Source organism: Oreochromis aureus, linkage group 22, assembly GCF_013358895.1.
Source record: "Oreochromis aureus strain Israel breed Guangdong linkage group 22, ZZ_aureus, whole genome shotgun sequence".
NCBI classification, from domain to species: Eukaryota; Metazoa; Chordata; class Actinopteri; order Cichliformes; family Cichlidae; genus Oreochromis; species Oreochromis aureus.
In genome coordinates, this window is record NC_052962.1 from 40,197,558 (window position 1) to 40,219,082 (window position 21,525).

General features: G+C 50.4%; 4 protein-coding genes and 1 pseudogene across 4 annotated transcripts; all 5 read left to right on the forward strand.

Annotated features, from left to right (window-relative positions):
• Positions 1-3,673: 3,673 nt before the first annotated feature.
• Positions 3,674-4,048, forward strand: LOC120435860 (GATA zinc finger domain-containing protein 14-like; the record flags this gene model as incomplete). Its single annotated transcript, XM_039606002.1, has 1 exon — positions 3,674-4,048. A coding segment is annotated over one exon (375 nt), but the record flags the coding sequence as incomplete, so codon positions are not given.
• A 2,220-nt stretch (positions 4,049-6,268) lies between these two features.
• Positions 6,269-7,825, forward strand: LOC120435615 (GATA zinc finger domain-containing protein 14-like; the record flags this gene model as incomplete). Its single annotated transcript, XM_039605369.1, has 3 exons — positions 6,269-6,868; positions 7,115-7,231; positions 7,496-7,825. Coding segments are annotated over 3 exons (1,047 nt in total), but the record flags the coding sequence as incomplete, so codon positions are not given.
• Positions 7,826-15,247: 7,422 nt separating this feature from the next.
• LOC120435858 lies at positions 15,248-16,193 on the forward strand (annotated as a pseudogene).
• A 375-nt stretch (positions 16,194-16,568) lies between these two features.
• Positions 16,569-17,330, forward strand: LOC120435859 (putative uncharacterized protein DDB_G0283431; the record flags this gene model as incomplete). The annotated part of the gene is made up of 2 exons (XM_039606001.1): positions 16,569-16,662; positions 16,951-17,330. Coding segments are annotated over 2 exons (474 nt in total), but the record flags the coding sequence as incomplete, so codon positions are not given.
• Positions 17,331-17,605: 275 nt separating this feature from the next.
• On the forward strand, positions 17,606-19,230 carry LOC120435616 (GATA zinc finger domain-containing protein 14-like; the record flags this gene model as incomplete). The annotated part of the gene is made up of 3 exons (XM_039605370.1): positions 17,606-17,867; positions 18,005-18,453; positions 18,904-19,230. Coding segments are annotated over 3 exons (1,038 nt in total), but the record flags the coding sequence as incomplete, so codon positions are not given.
• Positions 19,231-21,525: the final 2,295 nt, after the last annotated feature.

A 21,525-nucleotide genomic window follows, 5' to 3' on the forward strand; every position in this document is an offset into this window, starting at 1 on the left:
ACAGCTGCCCCAACAACAACCACAACAACTGCCCCAACAACAACAACCACAACTGCTGCACCAACAACTACAACTGCAACCCCAACAACAACCACAACAACAGCGGCCCCAACAACAACCACAACAACTGCCCCAACAACAACAACCACAACTGCCCCAACAACAACCACAACAATTGCCCCAACAACAACAACCACAACTGCCCCAACAACAACCACAACAACTGCCCCAACAACAACAACCACAACTGCTGCACCAACAACTACAACTGCAACCCCAACAACAACCACAACAACTGCAGTCCCAACAACAACTACTACTGCTGCACCAACAACAACCACAACAGCAGCCCCAACAACAACTACAACAACTACCCCACAACAACAACTACAGCTGCCCCAACAACGACCACAACAACTGCCCCAACAACCACAACAGCTGCCCCAACAACCACAACAGCTGCCCCAACAACCACAAAAGCTGCCCCAACAACAACCACAACAGCTGCCCCAACAACAACTACAGCGGCCCCAACAACAACCACAACAACCACAACAGCTGCCCCAAAAACAACCACAACAACTGCCCCAACAACAACAACCACAACAACTGCCCCAACAACAACAACCACAACAGCTGCCCCAACAACAACTACAGCGGCCCCAACAACAACCACAACAACCACAACAGCTGCCCCAACAACAACAACATCAACTGCAGCCCCAACAACAACTACAGCTGCCCCAACAACGACCACAACAGCGGCCGCAACAACAACAACCACAACAGCTGCCCCAACAACCACAACAGCTGCCGCAACAACAACTACAGCTGCCCCAACAACAACCACAACAACTGCAGTCCCAACAACAACTACTACTGCTGCACCAACAACAACCACAACAGCAGCCCCAACAACAACTACAACAACTACCCCCACAACAACAACTACAGCTGCCCCAACAACGACCACAACAACTGCCCCAACAACCACAACAGCTGCCCCAACAACCACAACAGCTGCCCCAACAACCACAAAAGCTGCCCCAACAACAACCACAACAGCTGCCCCAACAACAACTACAGCGGCCCCAACAACAACCACAACAACCACAACAGCTGCCCCAACAACAACCACAACAACTGCCCCAACAACAACAACCACAACAACTGCCCCAACAACAACAACCACAACAGCTGCCCCAACAACAACTACAGCGGCCCCAACAAAAACCACAACAACCACAACAGCTGCCCCAACAACAACAACATCAACTGCATCCCCAACAACAACTACAGCTGCCCCAACAACGACCACAACAGCGGCCCCAACAACAACAACCACAACAACTGCCCCAACAACAACAACCACAACTGCTGCACCAACAACTACAACTGCCCCCACAACAACAACTACAGCTGCCCCAACAACAACCACAACAGCAGCCCCAACAACAACTACAACAACTGCCCCCACAACAACAACTACAGCTGCCCCAACAACGACCACAACAACTGCCCCAACAACCACAACAGCTGCCCCAACAACCACAACAGCTGCCCCAACAACAACCACAACAGCTGCCCCAACAACAACTACAGCGGCCCCAACAACAACCACAACAACTGCCCCAACAACAACAACCACAACAACTGCCCCAACAACAACAACCACAACAGCTGCCCCAACAACAACAACATCAACTGCAGCCCCAACAACAACTACAGCTGCCCCAACAACGACCACAACAGCGGCCGCAACAACAACAACCACAACAGCTGCCGCAACAACAACTACAGCTGCCCCAACAACGACCACAACAACTGCCCCAACAACCACAACAGCTGCCCCAACAACCACAACAGCTGCCCCAACAACAACCACAACAGCTGCCCCAACAACCACAACAGCTGCCGCAACAACAACAACAGCTGCCCCAACAACAACAACCACAACAGCTGCCCCAACAACTACAACTGCAACCCCAACAACAACCACAACAGCTGCCCCAACAACAACCACAACAACTTCCCCAACAACAACAACCACAACTGCTGCACCAACAACTACAACTGCCCCCACAACAACAACTACAGCGGCCCCAACAACAATCACAACAACCACAACAGCTGCCCCAACGACAACCACAACAACTGCCCCAACAACAACAACCACAACTGCTGCCCCAACAACAACCACAACAACTGCCCCAACAACAACAACCACAACTGCTGCACCAACAACTACAACTGCAACCCCAACAACAACCACAACAACTGCAGTCCCCACAACAACTACTACTGCTGCACCAACAACAACCACAACAGCAGCCCCAACAACAACTACAACAACTGCCCCCACAACAACAACTACAGCTGCCCCAACAACGACCACAACAGCTGCCCCAACAACCACAACAGCTGCCCCAACAACAACCACAACAGCTGCCCCAACAACAACTACAGCGGCCCCAACAACAATCAAAACAACCGCAACAGCTGCCCCAACAACAACTACAACAAATGCCCCCACAACAACAACTACAGCTGCCCCAACAACAACAACAGCTACAGCTGCCCCAACAACAACCGCAACAACTGCTGCCCCAACAACAACCACAACTGCTGCCCCAACAACAACTACAGCGGCCCCAACAACAACCACAACAACCACAACAGCTGCCCCAACAACAACAACCACAACTGCTGCCCCAACAACAACCACAACAACTGCCCCAACAACAACAACCACAACTGCTGCACCAACAACTACAACTGCAACCCCAACAACAACCCCAACAACTGCAGTCCCAACAACAACTACTACTGCTGCACAAACAACAACCACAACAGCAGCCCCAACAACAACTACAACAACTGCCCCCACAACAACAACTACAGCTGCCCCAACAACGACGACAACAACTGCCCCAACAACCACAACAGCTGCCCCAACAACCACAACAGCTGCCCCAACAACAACCACAACAGCTGCCCCAACAACAACTACAGCGGCCCCAACAACAACCACAACAACCACAACAGCTGCCCCAACAACAACCACAACAACTGCCCCAACAACAACAACCACAACAACTGCCCCAACAACAACAACCACAACAGCTGCCCCAACAACAACTACAGCAGCCCCAACAACAACCACAACAACCACAACAGCTGCCCCAACAACAACAACATCAACTGCAGCCCCAACAACAACTACAGCTGCCCCATCAACGACCACAACAGCGGCCCCAACAACAACAACCACAACAGCTGCCCCAACAACCACAACAGCTGCAGCAACAACAACCACAGCTGCCCCATCAACGACCACAACAGCGGCCCCAACAACAACAACCACAACAGCTGCCCCAACAACAACAACCACAACAGCTGCCCCAACAACTACAACTGCAACCCCAACAACAACCACAACAACCACAACAGCTGCCCCAACAACAACCACAACAACTACCCCAACAACAACAACCACAACTGCTGCACCAACAACTACAACTGCAACCCCAACAACAACCACAACAACTGCCCCCACAACAACAACTACAGCTGCACCAACAACGACCACAACAACTGCCCCAACAACCACAACAGCTGCCCCAACAACCACAACAGCTGCCCCAACAACAAAAACAACAGCTGCCCCAACAACAACTACAGCGGCCCCAACAACAACCACAACAACCACAACAGCTGCCCCAACAACCACAACAACTGCCGCAACAACAACAACAGCTGCCCCAACAACAACAACCACAACAGCTGCCCCAACAACTACAACTGCAACCCCAACAACAACCACAACAGCTGCCCCAACAACAACCACAACAACTTCCCCAACCACAACAACCACAACAGCTGCACCAACAACTACAACTGCCCCCACAACAACAACTACAGCGGCCCCAACAACAACCACAACAACCACAACAGCTGCCCCAACTACAACCACAACAACTGCCCCAACAACAACAACCACAACTGCTGCCCCAACAACAACCACAACAACTGCCCCAACAACAACAACCACAACTGCTGCACCAACAACTACAACTGCAACCCCAACAACAACCACAACAACTGCAGTCCCAACAACAACTACTACTGCGGCACCAACAACAACCACAACAGCAGCCCCAACAACAACTACAACAACTGCCCCCACAACAACAACTACAGCTGCCCCAACAACGACCACAAAGGCTGCCCCAACAACCACAACAGCTGCCCCAACAACAACCACAACAGCTGCCCCAACAACAACTACAACAAATGCCCCCACAACAAAAACTACAGCTGCCCCAACAACAACAACAGCTACAGCTGCCCCAACAACAACCGCAACAACTGCTGCCCCAACAACAACCACAACTGCTGCCCCAACAACAACTACAGCGGCCCCAACAACAACCACAACAACCACAACAGCTGCCCCAACAACAACAACCACAACAGCTGCCCCAACAACAACCACAACAACTGCCCCAACAACAACAACCACAACTGCTGCACCAACAACTACAACTGCAACCCCAACAACAACCCCAACAACTGCAGTCCCAACAACAACTACTACTGCTGCACAAACAACAACCACAACAGCAGCCCCAACAACAACTACAACAACTGCCCCCACAATAACAACTACACAGCTGCCCCAACAACGACGACAACAACAACTGCCCCAACAACAACCACAACAGCTGCCCCAACAACCACAACAGCTGCCCCAACAACAACCACAACAGCTGCCCCAACAACAACTACAGCGGCCCCAACAACAACCACAACAACCACAACAGCTGCCCCAACAACTGCCCCAACAACAACAACCACAACTGCTGCCCCAACAACAACAACCACAACAGCTGCCCCAACAACAACTACAGCAGCCCCAACAACAACCACAACAACCACAACAGCTGCCCCAACAACAACAACATCAACTACAGCCCCAACAACAACTACAGCTGCCCCATCAACGACCACAACAGCGGCCCCAAAACAACTACTACTGCTGCACCAACAACAACCACAACAGCAGCCCCAACAACAACAACAACAACTGCCCCCACAACAACAACTACAGCTGCCCCAACAACGACCACAACAACTGCCCCAACAACCACAACAGCTGCCCCAACAACCACAACAGCTGCCCCAACAACAACCACAACAGCTGCCCCAACAACAACTACAGCGGCCCCAACAACAACCACAACAACCACAACAGCTGCCCCAACAACAACCACAACAACTGCCCCAACAACAACAACCACAACAGCTGCCCCAACAACAACTACAGCGGCCCCAACAACAACCACAAGGACCACAACAGCGGCCGCAACAACAACAACCACAACAGCTGCCCCAACAACCACAACAGCTGCCGCAACAACAACTACAGCTGCCCCAACAACGACCACAACAACTGCCCCAACAACCACAACAGCTGCCCCAACAACCACAACAGCTGCCGCAACAACAACAACAGCTGCCCCGACAACAACAACCACAACAGCTGCCCCAACAACAACTACAGCGGCCCCAACAACAACCACAACAACCACAACAGCTGCCCCAACAACAACCACAACAACTGCCCCAACAACAACAACCACAACAGCTGCCCCAACAACAACTACAGCGGCCCCAACAACAACCACAACAACCACAACAGCTGCCCCAACAACAACAACATCAACTGCAGCCGCACCAACAACTACAGCTGCCCCAACAACGACCACAACAGCGGCCGCAACAACAACAACCACAACAGCTGCCCCAACAACCACAACAGCTGCCGCAACAACAACTACAGCTGCCCCAACAACGACCACAACAACTGCCCCAACAACCACAACAGCTGCCCCAACAACCACAACAGCTGCCCCAACAACAACCACAACAGCTGCCCCAACAACCGCAACACAACAACAACAACAGCTGCCCCAACAACAACAACCACAACAGCTGCCCCAACAACTACAACTGCAACCCCAACAACAACCACAACAGCTGCCCCAACAACAACCACAACAACTGCCCCAACAACAACAACCACAACTGCTGCACCAACAACTACAACTGCCCCCACAACAACAACTACAGCGGCCCCAACAACAACCACAACAACCACAACAGCTGCCCCAACTACAACCACAACAACTGCCCCAACAACAACAACCACAACTGCTGCCCCAACAACAACCACAACAGCTGCCCCAACAACAACAACATCAACTGCAGCCCCAACAACAACTACAGCTGCCCCAACAACGACCACAACAGCGGCCGCAACAACAACAACCACAACAGCTGCCCCAACAACCACAACAGCTGCCTCAACAACAACTACAGCTGCCCCAACAACGACCACAACAACTGCCCCAACAACCACAACAGCTGCCCCAACAACCACAACAGCTGCCGCAACAACAACCACAACAGCTGCCCCAACAACAACTGCACCTGCCCCAACAACAACCACAACAACCACAACAGCTGCCCCATCAACAACCACAACAACTGCCCCAACAACAACAACCACAACAACTGCCCCAACAACAACAACCACAACAGCTGCCCCAACAACAACTACAGCGGCCCCAACAAAAACCACAACAACCACAACAGCTGCCCCAACAACAACAACATCAACCGCATCCCCAACAACAACTACAGCTGCCCCAACAACGACCACAACAGCGACCCCAACAACAACAACCACAACAGCTGCCCCAACAACCACAACAGCTGCCGCAACAACAACAACAGCTGCCCCAACAACAACAACCACAACAACTGCCCCAACAACAACCACAACAACTGCCCCAACAACAACAACCACAACTGCTGCACCAACAACTACAACTGCCCCCACAACAACAACTACAGCTGCCCCAACAACAACCACAACAGCAGCCCCAACAACAACTACAACAACTGCCCCCACAACAACAACTACAGCTGCCCCAACAACGACCACAACAACTGCCCCAACAACCACAACAGCTGCCCCAACAACCACAACAGCTGCCCCAACAACAACCACAACAGCTGCCCCAACAACAACTACAGCGGCCCCAACAACAACCACAACAACCACAACAGCTGCCCCAACAACAACCACAACAACTGCCCCAACAACAACAACCACAACAACTGCCCCAACAACAACAACCACAACAGCTGCCCCAACAACAACAACATCAACTGCAGCCCCAACAACAACTACAGCTGCCCCAACAACGACCACAACAGCGGCCGCAACAACAACAACCACAACAGCTGCCCCAACAACCACAACAGATGCCGCAACAACAACTACTGCTGCCCCAACAACGACCACAACAACTGCCCCATCAACCACAACAGCTGCCCCAACAACCACAACAGCTGCCCCAACAACAACCACAACAGCTGCCCCAACAACCACAACTGCTGCCGCAACAACCACAACAACTGCCCCAACAACAACAACCACAACAGCTGCCCCAACAACTACAACTGCAACCCCAACAACAACCACAACAGCTGCCCCAACAACAACCACAACAACTGCCCCAACAACAACAACCACAACTGCTGCACCAACAACTACAACTGCCCCCACAACAACAACTACAGCGGCCCCAACAACAACCACAACAACCACAACAGCTGCCCCAACTACAACCACAACAACTGCCCCAACAACAACAACCACAACTGCTGCCCCAACAACAACCACAACAGCTGCCCCAACAACAACAACCACAACTGCTGCACCAACAACTACAACTGCAACCCCAACAACAACCACAACAACTGCAGTCCCAACAACAACTACTACTGCTGCACCAACAACAACCACAATAGCAGCCCCAACAACAACTACAACAACTGCCCCCACAACAACAACTACAGCTGCCCCAACAACGACCACAACAGCTGCCCCAACAACCACAACAGCTGCCCCAACAACAACCACAACTGCTGCCCCAACAACAACTACAGCGGCCCCAACAACAATCAAAACAACCGCAACAGCTGCCCCAACAACAACTACAACAAATGCCCCCACAACAACAACTACAGCTGCCCCAACAACAACAACAGCTACAGCTGCCCCAACAACAACCGCAACAACTGCTGCCCCAACAACAACCACAACTGCTGCCCCAACAACAACTACAGCGGCCCCAACAACAACCACAACAACCACAACAGCTGCCCCAACAACAACCACAGCTACAGCTGCCCCAACAACAACCGCAACAACTGCTGCCCCAACAACAACCACAACTGCAGCCCCAACAACAACTACAGCGGCCCCAACAACAACCACAACAACCACAACAGCTGCCCCAACTACAACCACAACAACTGCCCCAACAACAACAACCACAACTGCTGCCCCAACAACAACCACAACAACTGCCCCAACAATCACAACAGCTGCCCCAACAACCACAACAGCTGCCCCAACAACAACCACAACTGCCCCAACAACAACCACAACAACAACTGCCCCAACAACAACAACCACAACTGCACCAACAACTACAACTGCAACCCCAACAACAACCACAACAACTGCAGTCCCAACAACAACTACTACTGCTGCACCAACAACAACCACAACAGCAGCCCCAACAACAACTACAACAACTGCCCCACAACAACAACTACAGCTGCCCCAACAACGACCACAACAACTGCCCCAACAACCACAACAGCTGCCCCAACAACCACAACAGCTGCCCCAACAACAACCACAACAGCTGCCCCAACAACAACCACAACAACTGCCCCAACAACAACAACCACAACAACTGTCCCAACAACAACAACCACAACAGCTGCCCCAACAACAACTACAGCGGCCCCAACAACAACCACAACAACCACAACAGCTGGCCCAACAACAACAACATCAACTGCAGCCCCAACAACAACTACAGCTGCCCCAACAACGACCACAACAGCGGCCCCAAAAACAACAACCACAACAGCTGCCCCAACAACCACAACAGCTGCCCCAACAACTACAACTGCAACCCCAACAACAACCACAACAACCACAACAGCTGCCCCAACAACAACAACAACAGCTTCCTCAACAACAACCACAACAACTGCCCCAACAACAACAACCACAACTGCCCCAACAACAACCACAACAACTGCCCCAACAACAACAACCACAACTGCTGCACCAACAACTACAACTGCAACCCCAACAACAACCACAACAACTGCAGTCCCAACAACAACTACTACTGCAACCAACAACAACCACAACAACAACAACAACTACAACAACTGCCCCCACAACAACAACTACAGCTGCCCCAACAACGACCACAACAACTGCCCCAACAACAACAACCACAACAGCTGCCCCAACAACAACAACAGCTGTCGCAATAACAACTACAGCTGCCCCAACAACAACAACCACAACAGCTGCCCCAACAACAACAACTGCTGCCCCAACAACAACCACAACTGCTGCCCCAACAACAACAACAACAACTGCAGCCCCAACAACAACTACAGCGGCCCCAACAACAACCACAAAAACCACAACAGCTGCCCCAACTACAACCACAACAACTGCCCCAACAACAACAACCACAACTGCTGCCCCAACAACAACCACAACAACTGCCCCAACAACAACAACCACAACTGCTGCACCAACAACTACAACTGCAACCCCAACAACAACCACAACAACTGCAGTCCCAACAACAACTACTACTGCTGCACCAACAACAACCACAACAACTGCCCCAACAACAACAACCACAACTGCTGCACCAACAACTACAACAACTACAGCTGCCCCAACAACAACCCACAACAACAGCTGCCCCAACAACAACAACCACAACAACTGCCCCAACAACAACCACAACTGCTGCCCCAACAACAACAACAACAACTACAACAAGCAGCTGCCCCAACAACAACTGCCACAACAACAACCCCAACAACAACAACAACTGCTGCAACAACAACAACCACAACTGCTGCCCCAACAACAACCACAACAACTGCCCCAACAACAACAACCACAACTGCTGCACCAACAACTACAACTGCTGCAACAACCACAACAACAACAACAACAACTGCAGCTGCCCCAACAGACAACAACTACCACAACAACTACAACAGCAACAACAACCACAACAACTGCCCCAACAACAAACAACTGCTGCACCAACAACTACAACTGCTGCACCAACTGCTGCCCCAACTGCAACCAACAACAACCACAACAACAGCTGCCCCAACAACAAGCTGCCACAACAAAGCTGCCCCCAACAACAAACTACAGCGGCCCCAACAACAACCACAACAACAACAACAGCTGCCCCAACAACAACAACAACAAAGCTGCCCCAACAACAACCACAACAACTGCCCCAACAACAACAACCACAACTGCTGCCCCAACAACAACCAACAACTACAACTGCAAACCCCAACAACAACAACACAACTGCCCCAACAACAACTACAGCCCCAACAACAACAACTACTACAGCTGCCCCAACAACAACCACAACAACAACAACAACAACTACAACAACTGCCCCCACAACAACAACTACAGCCCAACAACAACCACCACAACAACTTCCCCAACAACCACAACAGCTGCCCCCAACAACAACTACAACAGCTGCCCCAACAACAACCACAACAACTGCCGCAACAACAACTACACCGCCCAACAACACAACAGCGCCAACAACAACCACAACAGCTGCAACCCAACAACAACCACAACAGCTGCCCAACAACAACCACAACACCACAACAACTGCCCCAACAACAACAACCACAACAGCTGTCCCAACAACCACAACTGCCCCAACAACAACAACAACTGCTGCAACAACAACTACAACTGCAACCCCAACAACAACCACAACAACTGCAGTCCCAACAACAACTACTACTGCTGCACCAACAACAACCACAACAGCAGCCCCAACAACAACTACAACAGCTGCCCCCACAACAACAACTACAGCTGCCCCAACAACGACCACAACAACTGCCCAACAACAACCACAACAGCTGCCCCAACAACCACAACAGCTGCCCCAACAACAAGCTGCCCCCACAACAGCTGCCCCAACAACAACCACAACAACTGCCCCAACAACAACAACCACAACAACTGTCCCAACAACAACAACCACAACAGCTGCCCCAACAACAACTACAGCGGCCCCAACAACAACCACAACAACGACCACAACAGCTGGCCCACAACAACAACAACAACAACCACAACAGCTGCCCAACAACCACAACAGCTGCCCCAACAACAACAACAACTGCAGCAAACAACAACCAACAACGACCACAACAGCTGCCCCAACAGCTGCCCCAACCACAACAGCTGCCCCAACAACAACCACAACAGCTGCTCCAACAACAACTACCACAACAACAACAGCTGCAACAACAACAACCACAACCTGCCCCAACAACAACAACCACAACAGCTGCCCCAACAACAACCACAACAACAACAACAACAACCACAACAACCACAACAGCTGCCCCAACAACAACACAACAACTGCTGCCCCAACAACAACCACAACAGCTGCCCAACAACCAACAACAACCACAAACAACTGCCCCAACAACAACAACCACAACAGCTGCCCCAACAACAACCACAACAGCTGCCCAACAACAACAACAACAGCTGCCCACAACAAACAACAACAACACAACTACAACAACAACTACAACTGCTGCCCCAACAACAACAACCAACAACAACACAACAGCTGCCCCAACAACAACTGCCCACAACAACAACCACAACAACAACAACAACAGCTGCACCACAACAACAACAACAACAACAACAACAACTGCCCCAACAACAACAACAGCTGCCCCCAACAACTACAGCTGCCCCAACAACACAACAACCACAACTGCCCCAACAACAACTACTACAGCTGCCCCAACAACAACCCAACAAACAGCTGCAACAACAACCACAACAACAACAACCACAACAGCTGCCCCAACAACAACCACAACAGCTGCCCCAACAACAACAACCACAACAACCACAACAGCTGCAACAACAACAACCAACAACAACCACAACAGCTGCCCCAACAACCACAACAGCTGCCCCAACAACAACAACAACAACAACCACAACAACAACAACAACAACAACAACAACTGCTGCAACAACAACAACAACAACCCCAACAACAACAACAACAACTACAGCAGCTGCCCCCCAACAACAACAGCTGCACAACAACAACTGCACAACAACAACAACAACAACAACAACAACAACAACTGCCCCAACAACAACAACAGCTGCCCCAACAACTGCAACCCAACAACAACCAACAACAACTGCCCAACAAACAACAACCAACACAACTGCTGCACCAACAACTACAACTGCTGCCCCAACAACAACAACAACAACAACTGCAGTCCCAACAACAACTACTACTGCTGCACCAACAACAACAACAACAACACAACAGCCCCAACAACAACTACAACAACAACAACAACAACAACAGCTGCCCCAACAACAACAACAACAGCTGCCCCAACAACCACAACAGCTGCCCCAACAAACAACCACAACAGCTGCCCCAACAACAACAACAGCAACAACAACAACTGCACAACAACCACAACAGCTGCCCCAACAACAAACAACAACTGCCCCCAACAACAACAACAACAGCTGCCCAACAACAACAACAACAACAACAGCAGCCAACAACAACAACAACAACAACAACTGCTGCCCCAACAACAACCACAACAACTGCCCCAACAACAACCCACAACTGCCCCAACACCACAACAACAACAGCTGCCCCAACAACAACAACAACAACAACAACAACAACAACTGCCCCAACAACAACAACCAACAGCTGCCCCAACAACAACAACAACAACAACCCAACAACAAACCAACAACAAACAACTGCCCAACAACAACAACTGCCCCAACAACAACAACCACAACAGCTGCCCCAACAACAACCACAACAGCCAACAACAACAACCAACAGCTGCCCCAACAACAACAAACAACAGCTGCCCCAACAACAACAAACAACTGCTGCCACAACAACAACAACAGCTGCCCCAACCCAACAACAACAGCTGCCCCAACAACAACAACAACAGCTGCCCCAACAACCACAACAACAAGCTGCTGCCCCAACAACAACAACAGCTGCCCCAACAACCCAACAGCTGCCCCAACAACAACACAACAGCTGCCACAACCAACAACGGCTGCTGCAACAACAACAACCACAACAACAACAACAACTGCCCCAACAACAACCACAACAGCTGCCCCAACAACAACAACAACTGCCCCCAACAACAACAGCTGCCCCAACAACAACCACAACAACTGCCCCAACAACCACAACTGCTGCCCAACAACAACAACAACAACAACAACAGCTGCCCCAACAACAACAACACAACCCACAACAGCTGCCCCAACAACCACAACAACAACAACAACAACAACTGCTGCCCCAACAACAACAACACAACTGCTGCCCCAACAACAACCACAACTGCTGCCCCAACTACAACAGCAACAACAACAACAACTGCCCCAACAACAACTACTACTGCTGCACCAACAACAACCACAACAGCTGCCCCAACAACAACAACAACAGCTGCCCCAACAACAACAACAGCTACAGCTGCCCCAACAACGACCACAACAACTGCCCCAACAACAACACAACAACCACAACAGCTGCCCCAACAACAACAGCAGCTGCCCCAACAACAACAACAACAACTGCCCCAACAACAACAACAACAGCTGCCCCAACAACAACAACAACAACAACACAACAGCTGCCCAACAACAACAACTACAACAGCTGCCCCAACAACACACCAACAGCTGCCCCAACAACCACAACAGCTGCCCCAACAACAACAACAACACACAACAACAACAACAAGCTGCCCAACAAACAACCACAACAACCCCCAACAACACCACAACTGCAGCCCCAACAACAACAACAACAGCTGCCCCAACAACAACAACAGCTGCCCCACAACAACAACAGCAACAACAACAACCCAACAACAACAACAACAACAACAGCCCCAACAACAACAACAACCACAACAACAGCTGCCCCCCAACAACAACCACAACAGCTGCCCCAACAACAACAACAACTGCAACCACAACCAACAACAACACAGCTGCCCCCAACAACAACCACAACAGCTGCCCCAACAACAACAACAACAACAACAACTGCCCAACAACAACAACAACAGCTGCCCCAACAACAAAACAACAACAACAACAACAACTGCACAGCTGCAACAACAACAACCTGCAACAACAACAACAACAACAACAACCACAACTGCTGCCCCAACAACAACCACAACAGCTGCCCCAACAACAACAACTGCTGCCCCCAACAACAACAACAACAACAGCTGCCAACAACAACAACACAACAACAACAACAACAACAAACTGCCCCAACAACAACACAACTGCTGCCCCAACAACATACAGCTGCCCAACAACAACAGCTGCCCCAACAACAACAACAGCTGCCCCAACAACAACAACAACTGCTGCCCCAACAACACAACTGCTGCAACAACAACAACAACCACAACAGCTGCCCCAACAACAACCAACAACAACAACAGCTGCCCCAACAACAACAACAACTGCTGCCCCAACAACAACAACAACTGCCGGCCCCAACAACCAACTGCTGCCCCAACAACAACAACAGCTGCCCCAACAACCACAACACTGCCCCAACAAGCTGCAGCTGCCAACAACAACCACAACAGCTGCCCCAACAACAACCACAACAGCTGCCCCAACAACAACTACAGCTGCCCCAACAACCACAACAGCTGCCAACAACAACAACAACAACAACACAACCACAACTGCTGCCCAACAACAACAACAACTGCCCAACAAACAACAACCAACAACAGCTGCCCCAACAACAACCACAACAGCTGCCCCAACAACAACAACAACAACAGCAACAACAACTGCCAACAACAACAAACTGCAACAACAACAACCAACAACAACTGCAACCACAACCAACAACAGCTGCCCCAACAACAACCACAACAGCTGCCCCAACAACAACAACACTGCCCCAACAACAACAACAACAACTGCCCCAACAACAACAACAACAACAACAACAACTGCCCAACAACAACAACAACCACAACAACTGCTGCAACAACAACAACAACAGCTGCCCCAACAACAACAACGCAACAATAACAACAGCTGCCCCAACAACAACAACAACAACAACAACAAACAACAACAACAACAACAGCTGCCCCAACAACAACAACAACAACAGCAACAACAACAACAGCAGCAGCTGCCAACAACAACAACCACACAACAACAACAACAACTGCAACAACAACAACAACACAACAGCTGCCAACAGCAACAAACAACTGCCCCAACAACAACAACAAACATGCCAACCCACAACAACAACTGCCCCAACAACAACAACAACAACTGCCCAACAACAACCCCAACAACAACAACAACAACAGCTGCAACAACAACCAACAACAACAACAACAACAACAACAACAACAACCACAACAGCTGCCCCAACAACAACAACAACTGCTGCCACAACAACAAACAACAACAACAACAACCACAACAACAACAACAGCTGCCCCAACAACAACCACAACTGCAACAACAACAACAACTGCTGCCCCAACAACAAACCACAACTGCAACAACAACAACCACAACTGCCCCCCCAACAACAACAACAGCTGCCCCAACAACAACAACAACAACAGCTGCCCCAACAACAACAACAACAACAACTGCCCCAACAACAACAACAACTGCTGCCCCAACAACAAACACAACTGCACAGCAACAACCACAACAACTGCCCCAACAACAACACAACAACTGCCCCAACAACAACAACCACAACAGCTGCCCCAACAACAACCACAAACTGCCCAACAACAACAACAACAACAACCACAACTGCCCCAACAACAACCACAACAGCTGCCCCAACAACAACCACAACAACTGCAACTGCCCCAACAACAACAACACAAACCAACAACTACAACAGCTGCCCCAACAACAACCACAACAACAGCTGCCCAACAACAACAACCACAACAACACCCCAACAACCACAACACTACTGCTGCAACAACAACAACAAACAGCTGCCCAACAACAACAACCAACAGCTGCCCCAACAAACAACAGCTGCCCCAACAACAACCACAAGCTGCCCCAACAACCCACAACAACACAACAACTGCAACAACCCAACAACAACCACAACAGCTGCCCCAACAACAACAACAGCTGCCACAACAACAACAACAACAACTGCCCCAACAACAACCACAACTGCCCCAACAACAAACAACTGCTGCCCCAACCACAACAACACAACAACCACAACAGCAACAACAACAGCTGCCCCAACAACCACAACAACAGCTGCCCCAACAACCACAACAACTGCCCCAACAACAACCACAACAGCTGCAACAACAACAGCTGCCCCAACACCACAACAGCAACAACAACAACAACAACAACAACAGCTGCCCCAACAACCACAACAACTGCCCAACAACAACAACAACTGCTGCCCCAACAACAACAACAACAACAACTGCAACACTGCAACCCCAACAACAACCACAACAACACAACTGCCCCAACAACAACCACCACAACAACAACAACAACAACTGCTGCCCCAACAACAACAACAACCAACAACAACCACACAACAACAACCCAACAACAACAACAACAACAGCTGCCAACAACAACAACTGACAACAACAACAACAGCAGCCCCAACAACAACTACAACAGCTGCAACAACAACAACAACAACCACAACAGCAGCCCCAACAACAACAACCACAACAACTGCCCCAACAACAACAACAACAACTGCCCCAACAACAGCAACAACAACAGCACAACAGCTGCCCCCCAACAACAACAACAAACAACCAACAACAACAACCACAACAACAACCCAACAACAACCCACACAACAACAACCACAACAGCTGCCCCAACAACCAACAACTGCCACCAACAACAACAACAGCTGCCCCAACAACAACAACCCAACAACAACCACAACAACACAACAACAACTACAACTGCAACCCCAACAACAACCACAACAACTGCAAGTCCCAACAACAACAACAACTACTGCTGCACCAACAACAACCACAACAGCAGCCCCAACAACAACTACAACAACTGCCCCAACAACAACAACAACAGCTGCCCCAACAACAACCACAACAACTGCCCCAACAAACAACAAACAACAACAACAACAACACAACAGCTGCCCCAACAACAACCACAACAGCTGCCCCAACAACAACAACCAACAACAACAACAACCACACTGCCCCAACAACAACCACAACAACCAACAACAACAACTGCTGCCCCAACAACAACTGCAACAACTGCAACCCCAACAACAACAACAACAACTGCAGCCCCAACAACAACAACAGCGGCCCCAACAACAACCACAAAAACCACAACAGCTGCCCCAACTACAACCACAACAACTGCCCCAACAACAACAAAACACAACTGCTGCCCCAACAACAACAACTGCCCCACAACAACTGCCCCAACAACAACCACTGCTGCAACAACAACGGCTGCAACAACAACCACAACAACTGCAGCCCCAACAACAACCACAACAACTGCTGTCCCAACAACAACTACTACAGCTGCCCCAACAACAACCACACAACTGCCCCAACAACAACAACAACCCAACAAACAACAACTGCCCAACAACAACAACCAACAACTGCTGCACCAACAACTACAACTGCAACCCCAACAACAACCACAACAACAGCTGCCCCAACAACAACCACAACAACTGCCCCAACAACAACTACAGCGGCCCCAACAACAACCACAACAACTACAACAGCTGCCCCAACAACAACCACAACTGCCCCAACAACAACCACAACAACTGCCCCAACAACAACAACCACAACTGCTGCACCAACAACTACAACTGCAACCCCAACAACAACAACATCAACTGCAGCCCCAACAACAACTACAGCTTCCCCAACAACAACAACAACAGCGGCCACAACAACAACTACAACAACTGCCCCCACAACAACAACTACAGCTGCCACAACAACGACCACAACAACTTCCCCAACAACCACAACAGCTGCCCCAACAACTACAACAGCTGCCCCAACAACAACCACAACAACTGCCGCAACAACAACTACACCGGCCCCAACAACAACCACAACAACCACAACAGCTGCCCCAACAACAACCACAACAGCTGCCCCAACAACGACCACAACAACTGCCCCAACAACAACAACCACAACAGCTGTCCCAACAACTACAACTGCCCCAACAACAACCACAACTGCTGCACCAACAACTACAACTGCAACCCCAACAACAACCACAACAACTGCAGTCCCAACAACAACTACTACTGCTGCACCAACAACAACCACAACAGCAGCCCCAACAACAACTACAACAACTGCCCCCACAACAACAACTACAGCTGCCCCAACAACGACCACAACAACTGCCCCAACAACCACAACAGCTGCCCCAACAACCACAACAGCTGCCCCAACAACAACCACAACAGCTGCCCCAACAACAACCACAACAACTGCCCCAACAACAACAACCACAACAACTGTCCCAACAACAACAACCACAACAGCTGCCCCAACAACAACTACAGCGGCCCCAACAACAACCACAACGACCACAACAGCGGCCGCAACAACAACAACCACAACAGCTGCCCCAACAACCACAACAGCTGCCGCAACAACAACTGCAGCTGCCCCAACAACGACCACAACAACTGCCCCAACAACCACAACAGCTGCCCCAACAACCACAACAGCTGCCCCAACAACAACCACAACAGCTGCCCCAACAACAACTACAGCGGCCCCAACAAAAACCACAACAACCACAACAGCTGCCCCAACAACAACCACAACAACTGCCCCAACAACAACAACCACAACAACTGCCCCAACAACAACAACCACAACAGCTGCCCAACAACAACAACTACAGCGGCCCCAACAACAACCACAACAACCACAACAGCTGCCCCAACAACAACAACATCAACTGCAGCCCCAACAATAACTACAGCTGCCCAACAACAACGACAACAACAACAGCACAACAACCACAACAGCTGCCCCAACAACAACAACAACAACAACAGCTGCCCCAACAACCACAACAACTGCCAACAACAACAACAACAGCTGCCCCAACAACAACAACCACAACAGCTGCCCCAACCCAACAACAACTACAACTGCAACCCCAACAACAACCACAACAACCACAACAGCTGCCAACAACAACAACCACAACAACTGCCCCAACAACAACAACCACAACTGCTGCACCAACAACTACAAATGCAACCCCAACAACAACCACAACAACAGCTGCAACAACAACAACCACAACAACTGCCCCAACAACAACTACAGCTGCCCCAACAACAACTACAACAACTGCCCCAACAACAACAACCCAACAGCTGCAACAACAACTGCCCCAACAACAACAACAACAGCTGTCCCAACAACAACCACAACAGCTGCCCCAACAACAACTACAGCTGCCCCAACAACAACCGCCCCAACAACAACCACAACAGCTGCCCCAACAACAACTACAACAACTGCCCCCACAACAACAACTACAGCTGCCCCAACAACAACAACCACAACAGCTGCCCAACAACAACAACTACAGCTGCCCCAACAACAACAACCACAACAGCTGCCCCAACAACAACTACAGCTGCCCCAACAACAACCACAACAGCTGAACAACCACAACAGCTGCCCCAACAACAACTACAGCTGCCCCAACAACAACCAACAACAACCACAACAGCTGCCCCACAACAACAACTACAGCTGCCCCAACAACAACAACCACAACAGCTGCCCCAACAACAACTACAGCTGCCCCAACAACAACAACCACAACAGCTGCCCCAACAACAACTACAGCTGCCCCAACAACAACTACAGCTGCCCCAACAACAACAACGCAACAAACAACCACAACAGCTGCCCCAACAACAACTACAGCTGCCCCAACAACAACCGCAACAACCACAACAGCTGCCCCAACAACAACTACAGCTGCCCCAACAACAACAACAACCACAACAACAACACAACAGCTGCCCCCCAACAACAACTACAGCTGCCCCAACAACCACAACAGCTGCCTAACAACAACAACCACAACAGCAACCACAACAACAACAACAACAACAACAACTGCCCCAACAACAAACCACAACTGCCCCAACAACAACCACAACAACTGCCCCAACAACAAAAACCACAACTGCTGCACCAACAACTATAACTGCAACCCCAACAACAACCACAACAACTGCAGTCCCAACAACAACTACTACTGCTGCACCAACAACAACCACAACAGAAGCCCCAACAACCACAACAGCTGCCCCAACAACCACAACAGCTGCCCCAACAACAACCACAACAACTGCCCCAACAACAACTACAGCGGCCCCAACAACAACCACAACAACTACAACAGCTGCCCCAACAACAACCACAACAGCTGCCCCAACAACAACTACAGCGGCCCCAACAAAAACCACAACAACCACAACAGCTGCCCCAACAACAACCACAACAACTGCCCCAACAACAACAACCACAACAACTGCCCCAACAACAACAACCACAACAGCTGCCCCAACAACAACTACAGCGGCCCCAACAACAACCACAACAACCACAACAGCTGCCCCAACAACAACAACCACAACTGCTGCACCAACAACTACAACTGCAACCCCAACAACAACCACAACAGCTTCCCCAACAACAACCACAACAACTGCCCCAACAACAACAACCACAACTGCTGCACCAACAACTACAACTGCAACCCCAACAACAACCACAACAACTGCAGTCCCAACAACAACTACTACTGCTGCACCAACAACAACCACAACAGCAGCCCCAACAACAACTACAACAACTGCCCCCACAACAACAACAGCTGCCCCAACAACAACTACAGCGGCCCCAACAACAACCACAACAACCACAAAAGTTGCCCCAACAACAACCACAACAACTGCAGCCCCAACAACAACTACAGCTGCCCCAACAACGACCACAACAGCGGCCCCAACAACAACAACCACAACAGCTGCCCCAACAACAACTACAGCGGCCCCAACAACAACCACAACAATCACAACAGCTGCCCCAACAACAACAACATCAACTGCAGCCCCAACAACAACTACAGCTGCCCCA